The sequence below is a fragment of the Bison bison genome, unplaced genomic scaffold (assembly GCF_000754665.1).
Source record: "Bison bison bison isolate TAMUID 2011002044 unplaced genomic scaffold, Bison_UMD1.0 scf7180017864324, whole genome shotgun sequence".
Classification (NCBI taxonomy): Eukaryota; Metazoa; Chordata; class Mammalia; order Artiodactyla; family Bovidae; genus Bison; species Bison bison.
Window position 1 is genome coordinate 4,420,752 of NW_011494896.1, and position 21,679 is coordinate 4,442,430.

Genomic DNA, 21,679 nt, shown 5'->3' on the forward strand with positions numbered 1-21,679 from the left:
TCTTTCCTTTTGACCTTTCTGGATTCTTCCAGTTGGTGTTAGGGTATTAGTTTTGCATTCTTTACCAGGACATCCTGTTTATGATAACTCATGCAAGTGGCTACTATCTTGGCTGGCCAGAGCAGGTGGTTTCAGTCCGTGTGTTCTCTAACAATTTATCCTAAGAGACTTCATACTCAAGATATTTCTTGGGAATTAGGGCAGAGGTCTCTTTCTTCTGTAACTGCTTCTGTGGATGTAGTCCTGCCTAGTAGAGTAGACGGCTCTCTCCACCTGACCTCGGTCGAGATATTCTGTGCCTGAAACCAGCATTCACCCTCATAGTAACAACAGTTCAGCCTGAAACTTTTGGATCCTCTCAGAGATGCTTAGAGTTCCTGTCTCTCTTCTAGCCATTCAGCAGGGCTCAGCTCAGCTGTCATTGTCCAAAAAGTTTTCTCTAACCCTGCCATCTGCCTTTTTCAAAAGCACTTGCTTCTGCATGCTCTGTTTCTCTTTTCTTCCACCCTGGTCTGTAAGTTCCTTGAGGACAGCAAGTGTGACCTATTCATATGTATGTTTCCCTGGCCAGTGTTATGAGTTGAATTGTGTCCCCACAAAAGATGTTGAGGTCTTAACTCCCAGGACCTGTGGGTGTGACTGAAATTGAAAATAGGAAATTTGCTGATGTTCAAGATTAAGATGAGATGGTATGGTTGGCCTTAATCTATTAATGATATAATTGGTATCCTTATGAAAAGAAGAAAGTTGAACACAGACGTACACACAGGGAGAATGTCATGTGAAGATGAAGTCAGAGATGGGAGTGATGCACTATACGCCAAGGAAGCCAAAGATAGTCAGCAAAACCCCAGAAGCTGGGAGTGAGGCACGACGCAGATTTTCCTTCCAAGCACTAGGAAGGAACCACAACTGCTGATGCCTTGATCTGGACTTCCAGCCTCCAGAACTGTCAGACAATAAATTTCTATTGTTTAAGTCACCCTGTTTGTGGCACTTCATTCCAGCAGCCCTAAAAAACGGATATAGCCTGGAACTTAAATATTTTTTAAAGAATCAATGAATGAAGTAACTCACTACCATTATTTTAGCAGTCTGAGCCCTTTCCTTCAAGGTTCATTAAAGTAAACTTAACAGTAAAAGGATTCAGCCATCTTTATTTAATTCATTAATTTTAAAAATTAGTTTTTAGGGCATCTACTTTATCCGTAATGCTTCCAGGGAACATAAATAAAGAGAGTTACTGTTCCCTTTATCTTTAAAATGCTATTGTCCGATATGGGGGGTGGTAATTAAACTTTTCTGCAGCAGAGCTGACAGTTAGGTGGTACATTCCATAGTTGTGGTATGTTTATGGCAGTTGTCCGTTCTGGTTGGCTGGTGTTCATGCTATAGCAGCTATTAAATGTTTTAAGTATCAACCTTTCCTATAAATAGCTAATTCAATGTAGGAAATGATGTGACATTAAAAGTGAGAAAGAGAAATAGTGTTTTATGTGGTCATGAAGACAGATTACTTTTAATTTAAAGGGATGGTCATTAGGAAGGACTTTGCAGAAGAGGTGTTACTGGATAAGAGCCTTTGTATATGGAAATTTATCAAAACCCATCCAGATACCCTTCAGACTTTCTTGTCTGCTTTCCCCAGCAATAACCCCACCAACTGAGACATTCCCATCAAGCTTCAACAGATGAGTTATAGCTCTCCAGTAATCTGCTGTTTTGTGGTGACTGTGTGTGTCAGGATCTGGATGCCTGCAAACAGTCTGGGCAGTTTTCAGAATCAGTGTTAATGACCTTGCTTTAATTGGCAACTAGAATTAACCTGGAAGAAACATGCGGACAGACCTGGTGAATAGGTAGAGGCAGTGCCTCTCATGTATTTTTCATGCTGGAAGCTTGGAGGATGTTTCATTTCAAGTACATTAGAGGGTAAGCCAGTAAGAGAACATCTGAGCACACTTCGTCATACTCCCCCTGTGAGCAGTGAGCTGTGATCAGAGCAGGTTGTTTCATTTGTAAAGATGAAGGCAAGGGAGTGCTGCTTATTCTTGGGTTTAATAGAGAGTAAATACATCTCTCATTGCTAATCTCTATTGTTTCTTTAGATACAATAGACACTTCATTAATTCCCAAACACACAAGGCAAGAGTTGGCATATTAAAAGTGCTCAATATGGATTATTGGGGTCAGTTCTTCTCTGAAGCTAAAGCAGTCAGCTAAAATATACACATATCTGTTAATGTGGGATGCTTGATATTCAGAAGTATACCTATGCCGTGCGATCACTTGGTCTTTGAATGATTCAATCATTAGCTCATCCTGCCAGTATTTACTAAACAATCAGCATGTGCCAGCAGTGTGCATAATATGGTCTATTTTTATGCAGTCTCTACTTTCCAGGATCAGGATTAAATTGAAGAGAGAAGGTCAACACACACAAAAGACTAATTTCAAAAGTGATTTAATCTAACTGCTTGCACTTTCTATGCTTACACTACTAGACCACTGAGAATTGCTGAAGAAAAAATTACTAGCATAGTCCTATTATTAATTCATAGTCACAAACCCTAACTAGACAATCAACAGTTCCTTGCGACTTTTCTGCCTTTTTCTAATCAGTTATTTCTTCTATCTTCCTTAATATGTATTTCCAAATTTCTGTACTTTCTTTAAATCTCTGACTTCACCACTTCTCTCGTCTTGGCCCATGACCACACTTTCTTGTTATCGGAGTAAATTGGAGATGACAACTACTTTAGTGCACTGCCATTATCCAGTAATCTTAATCTTTATCTATGCCATCCTTTTCTCCTTCCCTCCTAACTCAGTGGAGAAAGAGTCCTTCTCTCTCCATTCATTCATTTATCCCAAACTATTATGCACTGTGTGTGTGTATGTGTTAGTTGCTCAGTCACGTCCAACTCCTTGTGACCCCACGGACTCTAGCCCGCCAGGTTCCTCTGTCCATAGGATGCTCCAGGCACAGTATCAGGGGCTATACATCAGTGAGTATAAGGAATATGGTTCTTCTGCTCTGACAGCCTATATTCTACCTAAGATTACCTGTTGCTTTCACATCAACTATTTCTCAAGTAAGTTTCTCAGATGAGCCATGCTATCTCCCCACTCTGGGTGTTTGAATGCATGTTTCCTTCTGTAGGGATGGTCACTCCCCACTCTCTTTTGCCTGGCTTATTTTCATCTAGGTCTCAGATCAGATATCAGGACCTACAGATAGCCTTCTCTGATACCCCTCCCCAAGCCAAAATAGTCAGCCCACCTATATGCTCCCACAGTTCCTGTTCCTCTCCTAGCAACACTTACCTCACCGGATTTTCATTGCCTCTTGTCTTACCTTCCATTAGAAAAGAACCATAAACTCTAAGTCACTGATATAACCACAGTGTATATTGGGCAGTCCTTGACACATGAGTAGTTACCAGTAAGTGTTTGTTGAATGAATTACCTCTTTCTATTTATTGGATTGGCCAAAAGGTTTGTTCAGGTTTTTCTGTAACATCTTACGGGAAAACATAATTGAACTTTTTGACCAACCCAACAAATAGAAGTGAAAGGTTGATACAGATAATTGATGCTACTGTGGTTCAACTTAGAAATGAACAACTTAGAGTTGGCCAAGACTTGAGTGGTCTTGAAAATTAAGTTTGATCCCTGGGTCAGAAAGATCCCCTGGAGGAGGGCATGGCAGTTGACTCCAGAATTCTTGTTTGGAGAATCCCATGGACAGAGTCTGGCAGGCTAACAGTTCATAGAGTTGCAAAAAATCAGACACAACTGAAGGGACTTAGCACACACGCATGCACATACATATACACACACATTTCATGCCATCCTCTCCTATTGGGAATGAATGAAGTAACTACAAACTAGACAGTTCCCGCAGGCAAGGAACCCACCCAGTCATCCAGAATTTTCTTCCAAACTTTTGGAAATTCCTGATAGGCCCTTGTTCTTTCTGCATTACATAGAGCAAATACTGATTACTTTTATATTGCTATGCTCATCGTATTATACTACCCTGTTTCTTCCCTTATTTCTTTTACTACTTCTCACTTCATTTTATTTGTCTTTATGTTATTGCTCTGAAATAGGGTTTCTCACAATGCAGTCCTCATACCACTAGCATTAGCATCATGTGAGGGCCTATTAGAAATGCAAATTTGGGAGCCCATGCCATATATGCTGTATCAGAAACTGGGGATACAGGCCGAATTCACTTCTCTCAAATAATAGTTATTTCTCAAGGCACACACCACAGAATCCTCTTCTCTCTATAATCTCTTTCTTGTGGGGAATTCATTTTCATAGTTTCAATTACTGTAGCTATGTTGATAAATGCCCAGGCTTGTGTGTGTGTATATATGATTTCATTAGAAAGAGGTTGATATATGTATGCCAATGGTTGATTCACATTGATATTTGTCAGAAACGAACAAAATTTCTGTGAAGCAATTATCCTTCAATTTAAAACTTAATTAAAATTTTAAAAATAATTAATTTTTTTTAAATAAGCGAATAAAGGAAAGGAAAGAGGTAGACGTACTTAGCACTACTTAAACTGTGTGAATTAGAAGCTATGTTAATTTCCTGGTGCTACTTTAACAAATGGGCTTCCCTGGTATCTCAATGGTCAAGAATCCACCTGCCAATGCAGGAGATGCAGGTTCAATTTCCTGGACTGGGAAGATCCCCTGGAGAAGGAAATGACAATCTACTCCAGTATTCTTGCCTGGGAAATCCCATGGACAGAGGAGCCTGGATGGCTACGGTCCATGGGGTCACAAAAGAGCCGAACATGACTTAGTAACTAAACAATAACAACACAGCTTAACAAATGATTATAAATTAGGTCGCTTGAAACAACATAAATTTATTCTCTTAATAGTTCTAGAGCCTGCAGGTCTGGGATCAAGATGTCAACCTGATTGATTCCTCCTGGAGGGCTCTGAGGGAGAGTTTGGTTCATGTTTCTCCTCTGGTTTTGGTAGTTGCTGGCAGGCCTTGGCATTTCTTGACTTAGAGGTGTATCATCCTGCTCTCTGTCTCTGTCATCATGTGCATTCTTCTCTGTGTGTTTCTGGGTTCAAATTTCCTCTTTTAATAAAGACACTAATCATTAGACTGGGGCTCACACTAATCCAGTATCAGTTCAGTTCAGTGACTCAGTCGTGTCCGACTCTTTGCAACCCCATGGACTGCAGCACACCAGGTTTCCCTGTCCATCACCGACTCCCAGAGCTTACTCAAACTCATGTCCATTGTGTCACTGATGCCATCCAACCATCTCATCCTCCATTGTCCTCTTCTCCTCCCACCTTCAATCTTTCCTAGCATCAGGGTCTTTTCAAATGAGTCAGTTCTTCGCATCAGATGGACAAAGTATTGGAGTTTCAGCTTCAACATCAGTCCTTCCTAGAATATTCAGGGCTGATTTCCTTTAGGATGGACTGATTGCATCTCCTTACAGTCCAAGGGACTCTCAAGAGTCTTCTCCAACACCACAGTTCAAAAGCATCAATTCTTCAGTGCTCAACTTTCTTTATAGTCCAACTCTCACATCTAGTATAACTTCATCTTAAGTTGATTCCATCTGCTAAAACCCTGGTTCCAAATAAAGTCACATTCACAGGTAATGCTTCCCTGGTAGCTTAGATGGTAAAGGATCCTTCTGCAATGTAGGAGACCTCAGTTTGATCCCTGTGTCAGGAAGATCCCCTGGAGAAGGGAGTGGCTCCCCACTCCAGTATTCTTGCCTGGAAAATTCCATGGACAGAGGAACCTGGCGGGCTACAGTCCGTGGGGATACAAAGAGTCAGACACAACGGAGTAACTAACACCACTCACAGCTAACAGGACTTAGGACTTCAGTCTGTTTTTAGAAAAGACATAATTCAGCCTCTAGCCATTGCCATATGAATAGACTGTACTGTATGGAGTCACATGGAAGAGTCTGAGAAAGCTATATGTGATACAGAAATGAAGTTAGTAAGTGAAGATCCCTGTTTAGAAACTCCAGCTCTTTCAGTAAAAGAGGCTGCAGTAAGTTGAAGAGAAGGTCTTTTTAGGTAAGACAGAAGTATGGTCAAAGCTGGAACAGAATAAAAGCATTGATGGTAAGAGACTGAATATTCTAGAGAGGAAAAAAAGAATAATGAATAAAATTATAGGGTGAAGGAGAAGATTTAGGTTTGCAAACAAGAATGTTGCTCATTGCTTTGAGAAATGGTAGGTATAGACATGGAGACTTTTCATAATAAAATAGTCCTGGTTTTAGGCTGAAAGTATGAGTAGGTATTTTGAGGTCCATAGAAGAAAAGTTTGGAACATTGACTATGGTGAGTTAATTGCGTGCTCTATGAGAGACCCTTAAGTAGGTTTGAGCCTACCTAGCCGGTGCTGTACAAATTTAAAATAGAACCCTTCTTTCAGTTCCAAACTTTGTCTTTTGAGGCCAGGAAGAATCCAGAGAGTAAGAAAATACAGCTTTGCTCTTTAATAATCATACCTATAACACCCAATGAGATAAATTATTCTCTCAAAATGAAAAGCACATTCTGGTATTTTTTTAAGCAAAGGTTTTTTTTCCTAAAGGAAAGATGTAAAATCGTCTGTTATCTGTGTAGACTAGACCCACAGGTAAAGTTTTTTGTTTCATTTGTCCACTGAAATGCATGCATGTTCAGAAGTTTTCCCAAACAAGGCCTGTGAGGCTTTAGGCTGGATTCTGTATTTCCTTTAATAAAATAACGTAGTCAGAGTGTACAGAATACCACTATAGATTTGGTTTTGTTGTTGTTTTGTAAACCGCTAAACACCTTATGTTGCAGATCCTAGATAAACTATGACAGAAGCAGTCAGCTTAATATAATAATGCTAAAGTTTTGGAGATGCCTCAGAAAGTCCACCTGATAAAGTCATATAAAATGAAGTTGAACCAAGTTATTGAGTGATCATAAGACGTCATGGGACATAGCTCTTTATGCCCATAAAGACTATTGCCCTGTGCCGGAGCTGATGGTCTCCAGACAGGTATGCGTGGTGCCTTTGGAAAGGCACAGTGGTCAGGATCCATAGGAGTCAAGTCATAATGTCCATCCTCACCAAGATGCAGAGCAAGGAACGTGTAACTGAGGCCTTCCCCAGGGCCAAGTTCATGTTCCCTGGCCACCAGAAGATCCGCATCTCTGAGAAGTGAGGACTTACTAAGGTTTTTTTTTTTTTTTTTTGCAATTTTATTTATACATTTTTGAGTGTGCTTGGTCTTCATTGCTGTGTGGGCTTTTGTCTAGATGCGGTGCGTGGGCTTCTTACTGCAGCGGCTTCTCTTGTTGCAGAGCGGGGGCTCTTGGGTGCACGGGCTTCAGTACTTGCAGCTCTGGGGCTCCAGAGCACAGGCTTGATAGTTGTGGCCCTGGGCCCAGTTGCTCTGCCACATATGGGATCTCCCAGGATCAGGGGTTGAACCTGTGTCTCCTACACTGGCAGGTGGACTCTTTACTACTGAGCCATTTGACACGGATGAATTTGAAAACACAGTGGCAGAAAAGCAGCTCATCTCAGATGGCTGTGGGGTCAAATATCAACACATCCCTAATCATGGCCCCCTCGACAAATGGTGGACCCTGCACTCAGAGCCTCGGCACTATCCCTTCCTTACTCATGCCTGCCAATAATTCCTACTGTACTGTCCAAAAAAGACTGCGTGGCTACTTTGTAATCACATGACTCTTACAAGCTTTGGGGGTTTTATTCTAAGCTTCTCCCACGCAGTATAAGTCTGTGCTCCCAAGGCTTCCTCCTTCAGGCTTCCCTCTCTCACTGACACCTGCTCCTCAGCACAGTCAGACAAGGGGAAAGGGTGAACTGGGATTCTTCGTGTCATTTTTTCCACAGGAGGAGGAAAAGACTGCGTTGGGAAAGGTTAAGTTAAAGGCTTTATACAGCATGTAGATAATCCATTCCCTGTGCCTGCATCCCTGAAGTTGACCTGAGGATATACAATTTGGGGATATGCGGGCGATATGCAAAGAGGAAGCCAGCTTTATGCACTGGAAGTAATCCTGAAATTATTTGCACATCACATGTTTGTCAAATGGATCAGTTTTTAATTTGGAGAATTAGGTGTTTAAATTTCACTTGCTTTCTCCCTTTGCCAGAGTACTAAAATATCCACTGATTTTACTTCCTTTGTGATTTTCATACTCATTTTATGTCCCCTTTCTTTAATACTGACACATGCCCAGGCTTGTTTAGTATTATCCTTAAGAGCCAAACATTTCACAGTCAATAGTGCTAGGCTCAGTTTTTAGGATGAGACCTACCAACTCTTGTCACTGAGTTTATTTTATAATTGATTAGTTTGCTATCTCCTGATGATCCGGGGCTATTTGTTTATCATGGACACATCTTTTCAGTGCTGTAAGCGATTCTCTAAATTTGTCACTTAACAAAAACCGGTGTTCCTTAATCAAATCTTTATACTAGTCATTGTATTTATCTTGTTAGGGACCACTCTAGCTTATCTGTCTTACCATAATATAGGTTTTGAGTGTTTGCTAGGCATTTCTGTCTCAATTTACAGCACAGGGGAACTGGGATTTTATGAACATTTTGTGATCTAAGTCAGGGCAGCTGACTCTGTAGTCACTGAGTCAGTCTGGATGTATTGGTTTGAAAAATGCATTCTCTTTTATCAGTTCAAACTCAATATTGAAGGCCCAGCCTGATTGTAAACCTTTTGCTGATTTCTCCTGCTCTTCTAGAAGTAAGTCATGGTCCCCTCTGTCCTCACATATCATAGTACCATGATAGAACTTATCCTAACCAGTTAAGTTATGTCAAGATGCTTAGGTATTTGTTTTTCCAAACAACTTGAGAGAGAAAAAAAGCAGAGAATTTTTATTTATCAAGAATCTATTGTGTGTGACTTCCCTGGTGGTCCAGTGTTAAAGAATCTGCCTTCCAATGTGGGGGACACAGGTTCGATCTCTGGCTGGGGAACTAAGATCCCACATGCCTTGGGGCGGCTAAGCTCATGAGCCACAACCAGAGAGAAGCCCTCACGCCACAGCGGAAGATCCCGTCTGCCGCACCTAGACCAACATGGCCAAATAAATAAATATTTTTTAAAAGAATCTGTTTTGTAATAACTGCAAATGGAATGTAACCTTTCAAAACTGTGTAAATATTTTTAAAAGAAATTTTGAAAAAAAGAATCTCTATTATGTGCCAATTACTCTAGAGCATAGATATACTTATTCCCCTGTTACAGATTAGGAGGCTGGGACTGCAGGACTCGAGGATACCTCTGCTGTTACCCTCTTGCATTCCCAGTGGTTGCCATAAACCCTGTGTAGACTAAGATGGGGAGGTAACCAGACTGCACGTGCGGCAACGGCCCGCCCCATACAGTTATCAAATCTAGCTGAGGACACCCGCTTTCTCAGCTGTCCCCCTCTCTTCAAAGCCACCAGCTTCCTCTTTAAGGGAATCTTTCTCAGAGACAGGTGGCTTTCCTTGTGGTCTTCTATTCATTTGCTTATCCATTCTTTCATTTAGTGTGTATTTAAGAGGTAACTATGTACCTACCCTTGTTCTACTGCGTAGCATGAAACCATTAAAAATCCCTGTCATCCGGAGTTTATATTTTCACCAAGAAGATGGACAATAAAAAAATAAAATAAAAATATATAGATGATTTATCTAGTATATTACAATGTGGTAAGTGCTAAGGGACATTGAGAATAGAGCAGGATAAGGAGGTGGGGTGGATTGTTAGGGGACAGTTATTAAACAGACGGGTCAGAGTCAGGCTTCCAGAGAAACTGAAATTTTTACCATGCCCTGAAGGCAGCGTGTTCCAGGCAACAGTAACAGCTAGAGCAAATACCTTGAGATGGAAGGGTGTCTGGTGTGTTCTAGAAATGTCAAGGCCGTCAGTGTGTCTAGAGTGGATTGAAGGAGTGAAGCATGAGCACATGAAGGGAGACAATGGTCCTATAAAGTAGACAGACTACCCCTGTTTTAGCAGAGTGTGTATAAGGAAGCCAGTGCCTCCAAACTCATGATTTGAATTTGGGCTTATTGCTTGGTGGGACTAGCCCACATGTGTCTTCCACATGTGGAAGCCCACAGAGCAGCCTTCCAAAAATCAGTACTATCAGCTAAGTTTAGAGCATTGCTTCAGCCAGGTTCAACCACGCTTACTTTTATGAACTCATGGATTATTATTTCTATAGTGTTTCTGATCAATCCATTTTTTTACATTTATGTTGGCTGCAGTTAATAGCAACTGGTTTTACAATGCATGGTATGCACTCAGGAGATGCTTGTTGAATGAATGGATATGTGAGTGAGTGAGTGAATGAATAAGTGAATGGATGGATGGATAGACAGGACCAGATTCTATTTTATAACACAGATGGATACTTCTGCCTGTAAATAACCTTGTATTCTCGATATAGACATAAGCTATACATTTAACTTATCATGTTAAATTGAATGGTTGAATGTTGAGCAAATATTGATTATTTTTAAATATAGCCATGTTCCATCTAAGTAAGAGAAATCAGGGAAAATGTGTAGTTCTGTACCTTTAGAGCAGTTCTCTAGCTCTTACTAAAATTACTTTACTTCATCTTAAGCAAAATCACCAGTTAAGAAGTACTTAAGTCTAATCTTAGAGGGGAAAAGTTATTTCCTTTTTAGCTGGTATATTTATGTCTACAGTATCCATAGTGATTTTATTGTCTTGGTAAAATCTTCAACTTCAAATGTCAACTACATAGTTATTCCCTTTGTTGGACTTATCCTTGTTTGCAGTGGTAATTTGTTTTCTTAGCTCTTCTGTAACTCAGACTGGCTGTGGCATTTACTGTTGGCATGGTAGATGTGGATCAGAGTCCCTGGGTTTTCTTTAACCTTTTGTCCACAGTTTGGAATGACTTTTGTACTATTGTAAAAGCAGCAGATTGATCCTAGCATGTGGCTATGAAGCTTTTGTAAATATTGGTATGTTTTTTAAACTTCCCTATAATCATATATAAATATGAAGTAACAGTTTTGGAAAATATGAGCTGATATATATTTTCAATTTCATAGAAAATGCCAGTTGGGGACATTTTATTTATTCTTGGTCATCTTTCACTTGATATACAAATTCTTTAAATAAGAGGCAAAGAAATACATTTATAGAGCTATACAATGTCAAAACATCAATACAGAATAGTCACCTCTCTAGTAGGAGATTAAATAACACTTACTTTAAGTGCCCACCAATTTAAATCCATTTTTCTTTTATTGTTAACTATTATAGTTAATTTAATAGAAAAATCATTTCACTTGAAATCATTCCAGAGGTGTTACTTTATAATTTACCATGCCATTATTTTTCCATTAACTAATTATTTATGCTATCTTAAGAACAGCATATAGCCCTGTTCAATATTTATTCAATACAAGGATAGTGAAATGGAGTATTTTTTATTGTTATATAAAGTGCCAAAAATTTTTATGATTATTTCCTCATAAAACAAGTGTGTGATATTTCAAAACTGGAGGAGGGGTGGTAATTGCTGAAGACAAATAAGTTACAGAGATTTTCTGTCTTTAGTAATAGAAGTTTTTATTTATATCTTCCTTTCTGAGTAATTGCATGTTAATTATAATAATTTTCAAATACAATGAAAATATACGCTACAAGTATCGCCCTGAATATGTATTCAATCATATTCTGAGAAGGTTTTTTGTTCTTATGCTTTTAGAGAGTCCATCAGTTATTCTTTTAAAATGGCCTCATAATGAATTTTTAATGACTCTGTTCTTGTTGTCATTCCATAGTTTAAATGAAAATTTGTGACAACATGGATAGACCTAGAGGATATTACGCTAAGTGAAATAAGTCAGACAGAGAAAGACAGATACTGTATAATTTCACTTACGTGTGAAATCTAAAAACGAAAACAAATGAACAAACATAGCAGAATGGAAACAGAACTCTAAATACAGATCACAAAAAAGTGGTTGCCAGAGGAGAGGAAAGTGGATGGGTGGGCAAGAAATAGGCGAGGAAGATTAAGAGGTACAAACTGTCACCTGCAAAATGAATGAGTCATGATTGTGAAATGCACAATGTCAGGAGTATAGTCAGTCAGTGTGTAATATTTTTGTACAGTGACATATTGTAACTAGACTTACTATGGTGATTATTTTGAAATGCATAGAAATATCTAATCACTATGTAATAAATAGAAAATAGCATAGTGATGTAGTCAATTATACTTCAAAAACAAGCAAACTCAATCATAGAAGAAGAGATCAAGGTTGTGATTACCAAGAGTTGAGGGGTGAGGAGAAGGGGCAATTAGATGAAGGCACCACGGTACAAACTTTCACTTATAAGATAAATAATACTAGGGGTGTAATATGTAACATAATTAACACTGCTGTATGTTAGATAAGAAAGTTAAGAGAGGAAATCCTAAGGATTCTCATCACAAGGAAAAATTTGCTTCTGTTTCTTTCATTTTGTATCTATATATGATGGATGTTCACTGAACTTATTATGACAGTCATTTCATGATGTATATAAATCAGATCATCATTCTATGTACCTTAATCTTATACAGTACTATGTCAATTATATACCAATAAAACTGGAAGAAATTTATATGGCATAGCAGTGTAAAATTCTTCTCTCCAAATGGATAATTTCCATGTTTAAAAATGATTTGATATTTCATGGTTTGCTATAAAAATAATATAGTCAAAGTATATAATCTCTTTATTCTTTAGACTGTGTGCAGGGATAATTCATTTGTGTTCATTCTTTTTTAACTACAAGTTAATAACAGGAAGTCTGAAAATATGACAAGGTACCCAGAGAAGGAAACATGAAGGGCAAGCAATGAACAAATCCTTACCTTCTCTCTGAAATTATTACACCGATATCCAATGTATCTTCCTCATGGCTCTTTATCTCAGAATTTGTCAACTGTTCAAATGGCTAAACTTTTCATTTTGAAAGGTCAAAAATATCTAGGTCTCTACCCAAATGATTGGCAGTACTTCTGTTTGCTATGCTAGAGTAACAACAGCATCAGCAAAGATGAGCCCATAGACTAAATGTGGGCAGGACTACACTTGGGTTCTGCTTTATTAGCATTAATCAGCAAGCTTTCAAATATTTAAAGAGCAAAGTTGATTGGAGTAGAATTTATTGTTATTTATTACTATTGTAACAAATGAAAGCTTAATTTTTTTTGACTGTTCAAGTGTGACTAATAGCACTTTCTTAAACCAATACAAGGCTTTTGTTTTTCTGTTCCTTTTCTGTAGGTTTAGGCTTCAGTATCGCAGGAGGTGTGGGAAACCAGCACATTCCTGGAGACAATAGCATTTATGTCACTAAAATTATTGACGGAGGAGCTGCACAGAAAGATGGAAGGTTGCAAGTAGGAGACAGGCTACTAATGGTGAGTGTGACTCAAGCAGGGCCATGTGTATGTTTATAAGGCTCTTATTTTCCAGGGTATGACTGTCATAGTCATTTTAGGCTGCCTTTACAGGATACTATACTCTAGGTGGCTTAAACAACACACATTTTATTTTCTCACAGTTTTGGAAGTGGGAAAATTTAAGAGCAAAGTTCTGGCCCATCCAGTTTCTGGTGAGGTCTCTCTTCTTGGCTTGCAGGCAGGTGTCTTCCTGCTGCTTCCTCCCATGGCCTTTTCTCTGTGCTCGCCTGAGAGATCTCTTCTCATAAGGTCATGTGTCCTATTAGATTAGAGCTCCACCCTCCAGTCGTCTCATTAATAACCTTGTGCTGTGCTTAGTCGCTCAGTTGTGTCCGACTTTTTGTGACCCTATGGACTGTAGCCCACCAGGCTTCTCTGTCCATAGGATTTCCCAGGCAAGATTACTAGAGTGGCTTGCCATTCCCTTCTCCAATGGATCTTCCTAACCCAGGGATCAATCCCAGGGCTCCTGCATTGCAGGTGGATTCTTTACCATCTGAGCCATCAGGGAAGCCCAATTTATTACCTCCTAAAGACCCTACTTCCATATACAGTCAGGTTGGGTGTTAGAACTTCAACATAAGAATTTGGGAGGAGAAAGCACAATTCAGTCCATAGCAGTCACCTTGGTAAAAATAGAAAAGAAGAGAGAGCAGATTTTGTTGTAAGAGATATCAGAAGCACAGGTATAATTGGATCTGATTGGCTGATATTTTAAGAGCAGAAATCTAAGTTTTCACCAGTTTCCATAGGCACAGAGATTATATGTTGTTCTTCCAATATAATCCAGCTCCTATCAGCCAGAGAGACTACTTAATCCAGACTGGTAAAGAGGTGGGCTTTGCCTAGCAAAGGAAGTAATGCTGTCTGCTTTATTGATATGCACATTTCTATGGCACTGTGTTCCTTTCTTCAATCAGCATAGACAGAGTCCTTGACTTCCAAGGTTTCGTAATTTGAGTTCTGTCACATGTATAAATGGATCCTTCCTCTTCTCCTTTCAGACAGATTTATTACTGTTTTATTTGCCAGCTGCTTGCAGGCTTTAGGAGTCTTAGTCAGTGGTTGACATCAACACACAACCACCCTTTCTGAGCCATGGAGTTATATAATAAACTCCTGGGCTTCCCAGGGGGCGCTAGGGGTAAAGAACCTGCCTGCCAACGCAGGAGACGTGAGTTCGATCCCTGGGTCAGGAAGATACCCTGGAGGAAAAAAATGGAAACCCACTCCAGTATTCTTTCCTGGAGAATCCCATGAATAGAGGAGCCTGGCAGGCTACAGTCCATAGGGTCACAAAGAGTCAGACATGACTGAAGCAACTTAGCGCACACATGCAGGCAAAGCAAAATGTAGGCAATTATAAGCAGTATACTGGGGGGGGGTTGCATGTAATAAAACTGTTCATCTCCATTTGCTGTTTTATATTGTCTACAGGATAATAATATACTGAAAATCAATAGAAGATAACTCTCAAGAAGGATATCTAGTGATATGTCTACCCTTGTGAACCAGGATCTTGAGTCTTTATCACAGGGAGCCAGTGTCTCCAGTACTTTCATGAGTAGTATTTAGGAAGGATCAACCTCTACCATTTCAACAGAATAGTAATTTCTAAGACATGTGCAAGCTTTGGAGGTTGAACTTCAAAGTTCATTGTGCCCACATCCCTGGGCTCTAGACAGGTTGTTTGTAGTCCCACTGGCTTAATTTCATAGGTGTCAGTGATTTTTGTATTGAATTATCTGGATAAGAGCTTAATATGAATCTTGATAACTAGCATTTATTTGGCATTTACTATGCTCCATGTTCTTTTAAAAGTGCTTTTCTGTAATGTAGCATGTATTTTTCACAACAGCCTCTTTTATAAGCAGAGGGAAACTGAGGTATAGAGAGGTTTACTAGCTTGGCCATGGTCATAGAGTCAGCAATAGAATGGGATTTCAAATGCTTGTAACCACCAAATGTGGTCTTTGCATGTGTTTCCTAGAATTTGTTATTCTAGGAAATTATTTCCTTCCTACCTTTGATCTCCTTGCAGTCAAAGAGACTCTCAAGGAAGTCTTGAGAAAGGAAGACTTCCTTCCTAGAGTCTTCTCCAGTATCACAATTCTTTCCTTCCTTCATCATTCATTCATTCCTTTATCTAAAAAATAATAGATTGAGCACCAGTCATGCCCTAGGCAATAGCCACTATGCAGGAAGGAACTCTGTCAGCAGAAAAAGTATGGTCAAACTGAATGGGCAAAAAAAATGTAGCATTAATGACTTTAGTCAAAGTTACAACTAAGAGTTTTTGGTTTCTTTACCACTTGAAGTCACTGCAATTTTATTTTCTCTTTTTAAAGCAATTTAGAGGTATGATTGACTGTAAAAAGCTGTACATATTTAATGTATACAACTCCATGGCTTTGAAGATAAGTACATACTGATGAAACTATCACCACCTTCAAGGTTATAAAATTATCCATCACTTCCCACAGTTTTTCTTCTTCCTATTATTATTATTTTGTGTGTGTAAATAGTAAGAACACATAACACAAGATCTACCTTCTTAGCAAATTTTAAGTTTAAGACAGGGAAGCCTGGTATGCTGCAGTCCATGGGTTTGCAGGGAGTCGGGCATGACTTAGCAAATGAACAAGAACAAAAAGATACTGATATTTATAGGCTATGGGGTATATAGAAGACCTACTATTTTCATTCTTGAGATGTTCTGAAATTTGTTTGCTTGTTTTTTATTACCTTCAATGTGAAAGTTGGTACCTATGATGTTTTGCTTCTGAAGCAGAAAGGTATTATTTGGACATAAGGCAACTCCCTCTTACAACTTCTCTCAAGAAGACAAAGTTTGTTGTTTCTTGACTTAGAAATGGAATGAACTGTGCTATTCATATTCTACATAGTACTGAGTTGAAAAATGAAGGAGTAACATGTGTTGTTGTTCAGTCACTAAGTCTTGTCCACCTCTTGCAATCCCATGGACTGCAGCCTGCCAGGCTCCACAGTTTTTCACTATCTCCCAGAGTTTGTTCAAATTCATGTCCAGTTGAGTCAGTAATGCTAACTAACCATCTCATCCTCTGTGCCCTCTTCTCTTTTTGCCTTCAATCTTTCCAAGCATCAGGGTCTTTTCAAATGAATTGATTCTTCACATCAGGTAGCCAAAATATTGAAGCTTCAGTTTCAATATCAGTCCTTCCATTGAATTTTCATGGTTGATTTCCTTTAGGACTGACTGGTTTAATCTCCTTGCAGCCCAGTGGACATTCAGGTGTCTACTCCAGCACCACAATTCAAAAGCATCAATTCTTTGGCACTCAGCCTTCTTTAAGGTCCAAATCTCACATCTGTACATGACTACTGGAAAAACCATAGCTTTGACTATATGGGCTTTGTTGGCACAGTGATGTCTCTGCTTTTTAATCCACTTTCTAGGTTTGTCATAGCTTTCTTTCCAAGGAGCAAGTGTCTTTAATTTCATGGCTGCAGTCACTGTCAGCAGTGATTTTGGAGACCCCAAAGTAAAACCTGTCACTGCTTCCACTTTTTACCCTTCTATTTGCCATGAAGGGCTGGGACCAGATGCCATGATCTTAGTTTTTGAATATTGAGTTTTAAGCCAGATTTTTCCCTCTCCTTTTTCACCCTCATCAAGAGGCTCTTTAGTTCCTCTTCACTTTCTCCCATTAGAGTGATATCATCAGCATATCTAAAGTTATTGAAATTTCTCCCAGAAATCTTGATTCCAGCTTGTGATTCATCCAGCCTGGCATTTCACATGTTCAGCCTTGTCGTACTCCTTTCCCAATTAGGAACCAGTCCGTTGTTCCATGTCCAGTTCTAACTATTGCGTCTTAACCTGCATGGTCTTGTATTCCCATGTCTTTAAGAATTTTCCAGCTTGTTGTGATCCACCCAAAGGCTTTAGCACAGTCAATGGAGCAAATGAAGATGCTTTTCTGGAATTCCTTTTCTTTCTTTATAATCCAATGAATGTTGGCAGTTTGATCTCTGGTTCCTCTGCCTTTTCTAAACCTATCTTGTACTTCTGGAAGTTCTCAGTTCATGTACTGTTGAAGCCTGGCTTGAAGGACTCTGAACCTTACTTTGCTAGCATGTGAAATGAGTGCAATTGTGTGGTGGTTTGAACATTCATTGGCATTGCCCTTCTTTGGGATTGGAATGAAAACTGATTTTTCCAGTCGTGTGGCCACTGCTGTTTTCCAAATTTGCTGATATATTGAGTGCAGCACTGTAACAGCATCCTGTTTTAGGATTTGAAATAGCTCAGCTGGAATTCTGTCACATCCACTAGCTTTGTTCATAGTAATGCTTCCTATGGCCCACTTGACTTTGCATGCCAAGATGTCTGGCTCTAAGTGAGTGACCACACCATTATGGTTATCTGGATCATTAAGAACTTTTTTGGATAGTTTTCTGTATTTTCTTGCCACCTCTTCTTAATCTCTTCTGCTTCTGTTAGGTCCATACCATTTCTATCCTTTATCATGCATATCTTTGCACGAAATGTTCCCTTGATCTCTCCAATTTTCTTGAAAAGATCTCTATTCTTTCCCATTCTATTGCTTTCTTCTGCTTCTTTGAATCATTCATTTAAGAAGGCCTTCTTACTTCTCCTTGCTCTTCTCTAGAACTCTGCATTCAGTTGGGTACATCTTTCCCTTTCTCCTTTGCTTTTTACTTGTCTTCTTTTCTCAGCTATTTGTAAGCCCTCCTCAGACAATCATTTCGCCTTTTTGCATTTCTTTCTCTTGGGGATGGTCTTGATCAATACCTCCTGACATGAACCTCCGACCATAGCTCTTCAGGCACTCTGTCTATCAGATCTAATGTCTTGAATCTATTTCTCACTTCCACTGTATAATCATAAGGGATTTAATTTAGGTCATACCTGAATGGCCTGGTGGTTTCCCCTACTGTCTTCAATTTAAGTCTGAATTTTGCAATAAGGAGTTCATGATCTGAGCCACAATCAACTCCCGGTCTTGTTTTTGCTAACTGTATAGAGCTTCTCCATCTTTGGCTGCAAAGAATATAATCAACCTGATTTTGGTATTGACCATCTGGTGATGTCCATGTATAGAGTCTTCTCATGTTGTTGTAAGAGGATGTTTGCTATGACTGGTGTGTTCTCTTGAGAAAATTCTATTAGCTTTGCCCTTCTTCATTTTGTACACCAAGGCCAAACTTACCTGTTACTCCAGGTATCTCTTAACTTCCTACTTTTGAATTCCAATCCCCTATGATGAAAAGGACATCTTTTTTTGATGTTAGTTCTAGAATGTCTTGTAGGTCTTCATAGAACCATTCAACTTCAGTTCTTTGGCATCAGTGGTTGGGGCATAGTCTTGGATCTGTGATGTTGAATACTTTACTTTGGAAATGAACCGAGATCGTTCTGTCATTTTTAAGATTGCACCCAAGTACTGCATTTTGAACTCTTGTTGACTTTGAGGGCTACTCCATTTCATCTAAAGTATTCTTGCCCATAGTAACAGATATAATAGCCATCTGGATTAAATTCCCCTCTCCCTGTCCATTTTAGTTCACTGATTCCTAAAATGGCAAAGTTCACTCTTGCTATCTCCTGCTTGACCACTTCCAGTTTACCTTGATTCATGGACCTAACAGTCCAGGTTCCTATGCAATACTGTTTTTTACAGCACTGGACTTGACTTTCACCACCAAACACATCCGCAACTGAGCATCATTTCGTCTTTGACCCAGCCCCTTCATTCTTTCTGGAGCTATTAGTAATTGCCCTCTGCTTTTCCCAAGGAGCATATTGTATACCTTCTGACCAGTGGGGCTCATTTTCTGGTGTCATATCTTTTTGCCTTTTCATACTGTTCATGGCGTTCTTGCAGCAAAAATACTGGAGTGGTTTGCCATTCCCTCCCATAGTGTGTCATAGTTAGTGATTGATTTGACCTTTGGCTCATTGTTCTACAAGAATTTGGGTGTAGATAACTCTTCTGGACCTCTTCTTGTATTTCTTCAACTGCTGCTATTACAATGTCATGCTAGAAGTGTGCTGATATCTTGAAGTTCTGTTTAAATTTTTAGCTTTATATTCAAATTCTTAAAAACAATAAAAAAAAAACACAAAGTCTAGAAAATTCTGTCAAAGGATTTTCTAGGCACCAAGCTATTTTCCCATTATCATTTTCTGGAGATTCATCGTAGATACAATGATTTCCAAAATAGCTGTGACATAATCCTCAACTGTTTTGAATGTTAAAGCATAGTTTTAAAAAAAATGCACCTTCAACAATAATAGGTCTCTCTCATCTTACATAAGTAAAACCTAATTAGTAGTTCCAAGGCAACTGCCAAGCTGAATCTGGAAATGAAAGAAAATGATTCATTTTATAAAATTCTGAAAGAAAAATGACCATGAGAGAGAGCATACAGGAAAAAATAATAATAACAGAAACCTCCCCAAAAGATGAATTATCTTGTTTCAACCAATTTATTAATTCTCTTCTTATGTCACTTGTATCCACCTCTTCTTCCCTTTACAACCCTGCATTTATATCTTCTTTCTCTTTCTCCTCTCCTAACCTTCCCCAAAGGAAGTGTGAATAATTTAGATTTTGTGATTTACCAGCTGTACCACACTGTTTTTCTCTAAATAGATATTCTTTTCTTTTTCTAAAACAATTTGTGCCACTCCCCTCTCACGCTTCTTAGGGAAAATTCATTCATAGTTCTGTGAGTAAACTGACCTAAAGTGAAACTCCATTAACTTCTTTAGACTTCTGTGGCTAGATCACCCTAATTCAGGAAGTTGAAACATCTACCCTGCTGTAAGAGGGATCTTTTGGTGGTAGTGCGGGGATCATTAGTAATAAACCTTTCAGTTCTTCAACTGCAAATTGGGTACTTTTTCCCCTAAGTATTTCTTGTATCTCAGAACTGAAAGGTTTCTGTCTTATATGTTGTCTTCATCCAACTCTCATCTGATGCATCAGAATACCACAGAAACACAACCCTAGGAAGGAGTGCCTCACCTCTGCTAGAACTCTCTAAGGACGGAGAACTGAATGCGTTCTCGGAGCTATCTATTAGATACTAACCATCATTTTCCTTAAAATCAAAATGTGTTTCCCGATACATCTCTCCATTTATTCAGTCTTCCTCCCTTGGAAACTCAATGATGAATGTTAATTCCTCCTCCACGTTTGTTTGAAAAGTTATGCCTTGCCCGTTCTCCACGTCTCCATCTTTTAAGATGTTTTGTGCTTTTCCTGTCACTCTTGCGGTAAATTTTGCCGTACATCCATTTATCCTCTGCAAAGATTACCCTTTTAACAAAACCTCTTTTGATTCTTTATAATATTATTCTTCCACTTTAAAAAAGGCAGGATTATTGCATCTGACTTCTATATTTATTTCCTGTCACCTTTGCAATAAGCCCCTTAGTGTTTTAAATAAAGTGACCTTAACGCCAAACTCTCTGTTGTTTCATGGGTCACCCAGATGTGTAGTATATATTCTCCTTATCAAAATAGCAGCTTTTTAAATTTCCCCTGCTACTTGGCATTTAGTATCATTCACTATAATTTTATTTATTTTTTCAATTATTTTTTCAAATGCCAGTGACATATGATTTTAATGGATTGTAGATTACTGTTGTAGTCTTGGACTGAATAGATTACCTGTTGGCCTTGAACTTTTTGGAACAGATGGTCGTAGGCTAACAGTGTTGATAATTTTCCAATTCTTTCATTTATTTTTACACAGTGGCTTTTAATAAACCCTGCCATGGTAATACATAGAACCACACATGTGACAGAAGTGTGATCTTCTTCATCTTTTTTTACACAATACCAGAAACTTTGAATCTGTTGTTGTTGTTCAGTCACTAAGTCATATCCAATTCTTTGCAAGCCCACGGACTGCAGCATGCCAGGCTTCCCTGTCTATCACAAACTCCTGCAGTTTGCTCAAATTCATGTTCATTGAGCTGGTGATACGATCCAACCATCTCATCCTCTGTCATCCCCTTTTCCTGCCTTCAATCTTTCCCAATATCAGGGTCTTTTCCAGTGAGTTGACTCTTCACACAGGTGGCCAGTGTATTGGAGCTCAATGTTGGAGCCTAGTGGTAAAGA

At 39.0% G+C, this 21,679-nt stretch overlaps 1 protein-coding gene across 3 annotated transcripts in view; it reads left to right on the forward strand.

The window, feature by feature from the left end:
* DLG2 (discs, large homolog 2 (Drosophila)) overlaps window positions 1–21,679 on the forward strand; it is a 2,340,373-nt gene that overhangs the window by 1,701,196 nt on the left and 617,498 nt on the right. For all 3 annotated transcript variants that reach the window (XM_010853191.1, XM_010853193.1, XM_010853192.1), the window contains one exon: window positions 13,360–13,496. In XM_010853191.1, coding sequence (XP_010851493.1) covers window positions 13,360–13,496 — 137 coding nt within the window. The remainder of the gene's footprint in view (window positions 1–13,359; window positions 13,497–21,679) is intronic.